The sequence below is a fragment of the Mandrillus leucophaeus genome, unplaced genomic scaffold (genome assembly GCF_000951045.1).
Source record: "Mandrillus leucophaeus isolate KB7577 unplaced genomic scaffold, Mleu.le_1.0 Scaffold1417, whole genome shotgun sequence".
Lineage (NCBI taxonomy): Eukaryota > Metazoa > Chordata > Mammalia > Primates > Cercopithecidae > Mandrillus > Mandrillus leucophaeus.
The window spans coordinates 69,102-76,815 of NW_012101385.1; the positions used below are offsets into that span (position 1 = coordinate 69,102).

Here is a 7,714-nt window from a genome sequence, read left to right on the forward strand (position 1 = left end):
AAATGATGGGTAGAAAAGTTATCATGTCTGAACAGACAAAAAGAAAATTTTAAAATGCTGGTGTTGTATCCGGAGTTGGTTCCTGCAGGTGGGTTCGTGGTCTCGCTGACTTCAAGAATAGAGCTGTAGACCTTCACAGTGAGTGTTACTTCTCTTCAAGATGGCACAGACCCAAAGAGTGAGTGGTAGCAAGGTTTATTGAGAAGCTTCCACACCCAGGCACGTTGCTGCTGGTGGCTGAAGTGGGGAGCTTTTATTCCCTTATTTGTCCCCTCCCATTTTCCTTTTCTGTCCTATCAGAGTGACCTTTTTTCAGTCTTCCCTGTGATTGACTGCTTTTAGGATCCTGCTGATTGGTGCATTTTACAGAGCGCTGATTGGTGCATTTTACAGAGCGCTGATTGGTGCATTTTACAATCCTCTGGCTAGCTACTGAGCGCTGATTGGTGTGGTTTTACACAGTGCTGATTGGTGCATTTTACAATCCCCTTGCTAGCTACAGAAACTTTCTCCAACTCCGCAATGGATTGAGGAAATATAGCTGGCTTCACTTCTCAGTGTAATATCACCGGTTGTGATTGCTTGAATATCCTGACCTTAAATTCTATATGCACCTGATTTGTGTATGTGTTGTGACATTCTTTTTACTTTTAATTGTTGTGACCAGGGTCAAGCCGGAAATCACCATAGCGTGCTAATGGATGAGTTCAATGATCTCTTATGGAAAACATTCTTATTTTCAAACAACTCAAATTAACTCATTCATTCACTGTCTGTTCTTGTTCTAGGCTGGAATTATTCACACTGAAATTGACATGAAACCTGAATCCTCATTTGCTAGTGTGCAAATAAGTACATATTCACTTTCAGTGTTTGCAATTTTTCCTTGTGTAACCTCTCCATCATTTATCTTTAGCAATTTCAGTTGCTAGGGAAGTTTTCTAACCCAATACAGAGATCATATAGTAAATTTCTGAATTCTCAAAGGGAGCTTTGTCATAACTAAGATCATCACCAATATGGCCTTTTTAAAATGACAGATTTAAATACACGGAATCCAAACTTATTTTATCAAAAGCATCTAAGATTTTCTTGAGAACCATAGGCAGACCAATGTTCCATGAGATCTGGTTGCTGCTAATACTTTTTTATAACTTCATTATTCACAAGCTCATAAATGTGCACAAAAATACACACATGTGCACACCACTTATGAATGGAGCAAATAACTTTCTTGTAATTTCCAAAATAAAAAATGAGTTTCCAAGTTGTTGTCCAGATGACATTAGTCAATATTTCTTAATCTACACCCATTAAGAGGGAAAATCAAAACAATTTGCTTTGTATTGTAAGAATAATAGCACTGCTTCACTGTTTTATGTCAGGACTATGTCACTTCTGTTCTCAGTTTAATTTACATTTTTAAAAACATCGTGCTAATTTAATGTATTAGTAATACTACAGACCGGGCCCTATGGCACATGACTGTAATCCCAGCACTTTTGGAGGCCAAAACAGACACATCACTTCAACCTAGGATTTGGAAATCAGCCTGGGTAACATGGCAAAATCCTACCCCAACAGAAAATAAAAAATTAGCCTGGAGTGAGATTGTTCCCCTGCAGTCCCAGCTGCTAGCAATGCAGAGGTAGGAGAATCACTTGAGCCCAGAAGGTTGAGGCTGTAATGAGCTGTGATCCTGCCACTGCACTCCAGTCTCAGGGACACAGTGAGAACCTGTTCAAAATAATAGCAATAATTATAATAATTAATAATAATAATAATAATATATTCGTTGGTACAATAATCAGGAAGTGGCAAGTGTCTTAAATATAGTAAAATACCCTAATGTTGAATGGAAGGAAAATACCAGGACAAAATAAACAAACCTAAGGAGATTCAGGGACCTACAACATAGGTGATGTTTTAAAGCGTTCAGTGTCCCCAGTCCACACGTCGAAACAATCTTTATTACAGTAAACGACATTTTGCTCTATATATTTCCTATCACTACAAAAGAGACACAATATTTTGGGGGCCTATTGGGATTTTGGAGCCAACATATTCCACTTTGAAAATATTGCTCTGACTCATTAACAAAGTTTCAAAAGGCAACTGGTCTTGAGTGGAACCCAGAATAAAAGAGGGCTCTACAGAAGATACAGGCTCTGGTCCAAGCAGATTTTGTGATGAGTTTACTTTTCATTTTTTAATTGGTTTACCACATCAACTTATCCGTTTTATCTACCCATTTATTTGTTCATTAAAACATCATTTTTGACCATCTACACTTGATACTGGGTTCTAGAACCCGTGAGTCAACAGAAAGCAAGGCAGACATGATCTGCTTTTTTACAGTTCTTACATTATACTGAGGAAGATATATGATTAAAAAAATACATAAATCAGCTGTGGGGATGATTTATCTTGAGGTTTAAATAACATTGTTAAAATTTCATAACACAAAGAACTAATACCTTCATACACAATTTAGCTGTGAACAAGACTGTACATTTCTTTCTTATAATAGAACTTTTTATTAGTGAATATGTCAAAACACTTTCATTACTGACAACAAAATTATAACATTAAGGCACACTCCATAATTAATACATAGATTTCATAGATACTATTTTAACATTTACAAACAGTTTCACTGAATTATTTTCCATCATTGCTATACTACTTTTACATTGATAGTTTTTTTTTGGGGGGGGGAAGAGATTTGAGTTCTCCTATCTGAAGTTTAGAAGGAATTTTATAAATGGAAGATAAGGATATATTTAGCAAATCAAGGGCTTAGAAGTGCTTTAGAAAAAATACTAAAACAATTTGCATCAGATCTCAATTCAAAAACAGTTTTTCTTTAATTCAAAAGCTGGAAGAAATGACGTTTCTAACTGCATATGGAAAATGATAATAGCAATCAAGATCATGATCATGAATTTTCATCCCTTTATTACCAAAGAGATTTTTTTCTAAGCTATTCACATACTTGTTATTAAATCTAATATTCCTCAGTACTGTTTATGGTAAACATAGATGAAATTTACTCTACATATGCTTGCCACTCGAAGTTTTTTGTGGGCATTGTTTTCTATCAATAATTCTGATTGCTTTTTACTAAACATAAAACAGGAATTCATAATGGAACAAAACCTCAAAGATGCATTCTCATTATTGATTTAGAATTGAATGACCTTACCATCCAAAAAGTGACATGTTCTGACAACAAATTCTAAGCACACTGTGGTATATTTGTGTGGATCTAATAACAATAGAAAACAGCAATATTTTTCCTAAGATAAGCTGTTAGTTCTTAATAATTATAAATAGACATTGTAAATTCTACTAATTAAATATAAAATACATGAATGAAAAGCATGGCTTCGGAATTCTGAGTAATTTTTGTCGTATTTTGTATTAAGTAATTTTGTCGTGTGAAAAAACAAAAAAGCGTATGTTATTGTCAGTGTTCTTAAGCTTTTCATATACATTACACATACACACACACGTATATTTCTTTTGACTAATTTTAGGTAAAAGACTTTTCTAGGCATAGGTTTGGAAATTATTCATGCACATACATTACAGAAAACACAGTAAGAAATAGAAAATGTTTCATACACCACCAGTTTGTTTTCTGCTAGAAGACACAGAATGCCCCTCTTGGGAATTTATGGAGATGAAGGCTTCTGTCCTTTCACAAAGTACCTCACGTTCCACAAAACTGAAAGAAAAGTCTGCTTTAGCTTCTTGTTTCCCCAAATCTCGATGAATGGGTGGGCTGAAGCATAGCTGAATCTAACAGCTTGGCAGAACATGAAGACAGGTTTGTTTCCCAGACTCTCAAAACTCCAAATTGATATAATTACAGACACAAAGTAAATGACACATAACAAGAGGAAGGAGATCACCATTTGCAAAGCTTTTATGTGGACTTTGGTGCTGGGATCTTGAGATCCTTTTCCATACAGCTGCATCTTCTTCAAATGTTTACACAGAGAACAGATTAACAGCAGAAAAGATATTAGCGTCAGAGTGAAAGGTACTAAGTTGTGTAGCGTGGTTATAGTCATATCTGGATGGTAAATCGCATTCCTCAATATGATCTTCCAAGTCGTGTTTTCTTCATATTCTTTTGTCCGTACAATCTCATTCATGTTTACCATAAAAAGATGACAAGCCAAAACTAGCAAAGGCCCCAACAGCATCACCAGAATGACATTCTTAACTCTCCTCTTTAACTGAAGAAAAATAAGGTTGGAGAAATTGGCAATCTTGAGCAAATAAAACATGCTGAGACTAGTAGCAAGCCAGTTGCTGAAATGGCTGGTTACTGCCCAGACATTATAAGTGATAGTTCTTACTTCTACACTATAAAACGCTGGATTCAACACAGTTGCATGCCAATTTAATAATAATGCCCAGAGCAAACCAACCCTGGAAACCGCCAGAACAGTGAGAATTTGGTCAGCAATGGAGATCTTTTGTCTCTTGACCCACTCAGTGGAATTTACCAATGCTATGAAGCCATTAGCAAAATTTCCAATAACAAATGTAACCACTACTAGAATGGAAAAAATGATGGGTAGAAAAGTTATCATGTCTGAACAGACAAAAAGAAAATTTTTAAATGCTGGTGTTGTGTCTGGAGTTGGTTCCTGCAGGTGGGTTCGTGGTCTCACTGACTTCCAGAATGGAGCCACGGACCTTTGCAGTGAGTGTTACAGTTCTTAAAGATGGCAGGGACCCAAAGACTGAGTGGTAGCCAGGTTTCAGCTGTTAAAGATAGCATGGACCCAAAGACTGAACGGTAGCACGGTTTATTGTGAAGAACAACAGGACAATACTTCCACAGCGTTGAAGGGGACCTGGGTGGGTTGTTGCTGCCGGCTGGAATGGCCAGCTTTTATTCCCTTATTTGTCCCTTCCCATGTTCAGTTTTTGTCCTATCAGAGTGCCCTTTTTTCAGTCATCCCTGTGATTGGCTACTTTTAGGATCCTGTTGATTGGTGCATTTTACAGAGCACTGATTGGAGCATTTTAGGGAGCACTGATTGGTGCCTTTTACAGAGGATTGATTGGTGCATTTACAATCCTCTGGCTAGCCACAGAGCGCTGATGGGTGCATTTTACAATCCCATGCTGGCTACAGAATACTTCTCCAAATCCCCACTGAACCCAGGAAGTCCAGCTGGCTTCACCTCTCAATGAAATATGACTGATTGTGATTGCTTGAATATCCTGACCTTAAATTCTATATGCACCTAATTTGTGAATGTGCTTGCTCATTCTTTTTACTTTTAAACGTTGTGACCACTGTCAAGCCAGAAATCACCATGGCATGTTAATTGATGAGTTCAGTGATCTCTTTATGGAAAACATTCTTATTTTCAAACAACTCAAATTAACTCATTCATTCATTCTCTGTTCCTTTTATAGGCTGGAATTATTCATACTGAAATTGACAGGAAACCTGAATCCTCATTTGCTAGTACACAAATAGGAGCATATTCTCTTTCAGTGTTTGCAATTTTTCCTTGTGTAAGCTATCCATCATTTGTCTTTAACGACTTCAGTTGTTAGGGAAGTTTTATAATCCAGTACATAGTTCATGTAGTAAATGTCTAAGTTCTCAAAGGGAGCTTGTTCTTAACTAAGATAATCACCTATATTGACATTTTAAATGCCAGGTTTAAATACACATAATCCAAACTGCTTTTAGCAAAAGCATCTAAAATTTTCTTGAGAACCACAGGCAGGCCAGTACTCCTTAAGATCTGGTTGCTGCTAATACTTTTGTATAGCTTCATTAGTCACAAGCTCAGAAATACACACACATATGCATGCATGGGCACACCACTTATGAATGGAACAAATTATTTTCTTGTACCTTCCAAAATAAAAAATGAGTTTCCAAGAGGTTATCCAGATGAAATTAGCCTTATTCTCACACTCAGAGTTTTCAGCCCATGAATGATATTTATTTATCAAACACATATCTAATTCTTAGGACTTTGGTAAAGTTTCTCTGAAGTCTAGTGTTTGACTATTTATTATTATATAAAATATTTAGCAATTTTATAAGAATTCCTGAGTACCGGGCTCTTTGATAGATAATCTCGCAGCATACTCCCATTGCAGGAAGACTGACTACCTTGCGTCTGAACTTGGAGTTCAATCATTTAACTTACTTTCATAAACAGAAAATTACTGCACTTTGCATAGAGATTTGAGATGGCTTCCATACTGGAGATTCTTCCTCTTTCCATTTACCATGAGAACATCACCTAGAAAGTACACTGTTCCCAGAAGGAGAATGAGAAACTAATGAGGTCAGGTTGCCCCCAGCTGATCCACACTAAATTGGCCAAACTCTATCTCCAAGATGCCGAATTTGGCCCATCTCAAATCACCAGAGCCATCCATCAAACCCAGCTTAGAAAAATGAAATCCAGGCCAGGCGCGGGGGAGGGTAAGGAGGGCAGATCACGAAGTCAAGAGATTGAGACCATCCTGCCCAACATGGTGAAACCCCATCCCTACTAAAAATACAAAAATTAGGCGGGCTTGGTGGCGTGTGCCTGTAGTCCTAGCTAGTTGGGAGGCTGAGGCAGGAGAATCGCTTGAACCCAGGAGGCAGAGGTTGCAGTGAGCCAAGATCGTGCCACTGCACTCCAGCCTGGGCGAGAGAGTGAGACTCCATCTCAAAAAACAGAACACACACACACACACACACAAATGAAATCCAAAGACATGTGAGATATATATGTCTAATGTAGTTTTAGAGGGTTTTCTCCTGCAGAAGAACATAACTGATAAAAGAACTCTGCTAAACCGAGAGTGTGAGAAATATGTACATCTTTGTTGTGTCAGGAATCAGGAGCAGAAAGTAAAAATAGATGGCGAATGGCAAAGGTTTGTCCTGTGAGGTGGACAATGAAGGCTAGAAGAAATCCTTTGGAAACATCTGCGCTTGACAGATAACATCATCTCAAATTTCCTTATAATGCAACTAAATAAGAAAGTTCCTATTTCAACTATCTTAGTGTTGTATAAGAATGTATATACAGCTAATTGATTTTTCCCTTCAGTATATAATGAGGTGAGTAATAATAATTTCTATAAGACTTTTCTCCTGACTAAAAATTTTATGTTAAAATTGTAATGCACACTTAGAAATGAACCAAAACAAACATTGGAAATACCGGAATGTATCAGAAACGGTCAAGTAACGCTTATACAGGGCAAAAGAGGGAACATCGAAAACAGCCTAGGTCCATTTCCATGCCATTCTTCTGACATGAAAGTGGTAATGATTTTCTTCTTTTTGTAACACTTTGGTCAAAGAAGAGAATAAAAGCAAGGTCTAGGCATCCTCCTGCAACTTGGAAGAAATTGAAAATGGATTTGATGTGATAGCATTTTTGGATAGTAGCTTTTCTGTTTCTGGATCATCATCGCAAACTCTCCTCACAGAGAAATTCAGTGAGAAGTACTGGATCTCAAAATGTCACTTCAATTAATAAGACAGAGTATCTCAACAACAGCTCCACCATTCTATTCCATGATTTTAATTTTACGCTGTTTTTATCAGCGGAAATCAAGACTTCTTAGTGTACAACAATCTTTAAGAGATCAAATAGTGAAACAGTACTTACAAGTTTATGAAAAACTGAAGGACGTCTGATACAAGTAGACTTGAAGTCCC

At 37.0% G+C, this 7,714-nt stretch overlaps 1 protein-coding gene across 1 annotated transcript; it reads right to left on the reverse strand.

The window, feature by feature from the left end:
* Positions 1-3,677: 3,677 nt before the first annotated feature.
* On the reverse strand, positions 3,678-4,607 carry LOC105535117 (taste receptor type 2 member 31-like). Its single transcript, XM_011974126.1, has one exon. The coding sequence runs from the start codon at positions 4,605-4,607 to the stop codon at positions 3,678-3,680; it is 930 nt and encodes a 309-aa protein (XP_011829516.1).
* Between the last annotated feature and the right edge of the window lie 3,107 nt (positions 4,608-7,714).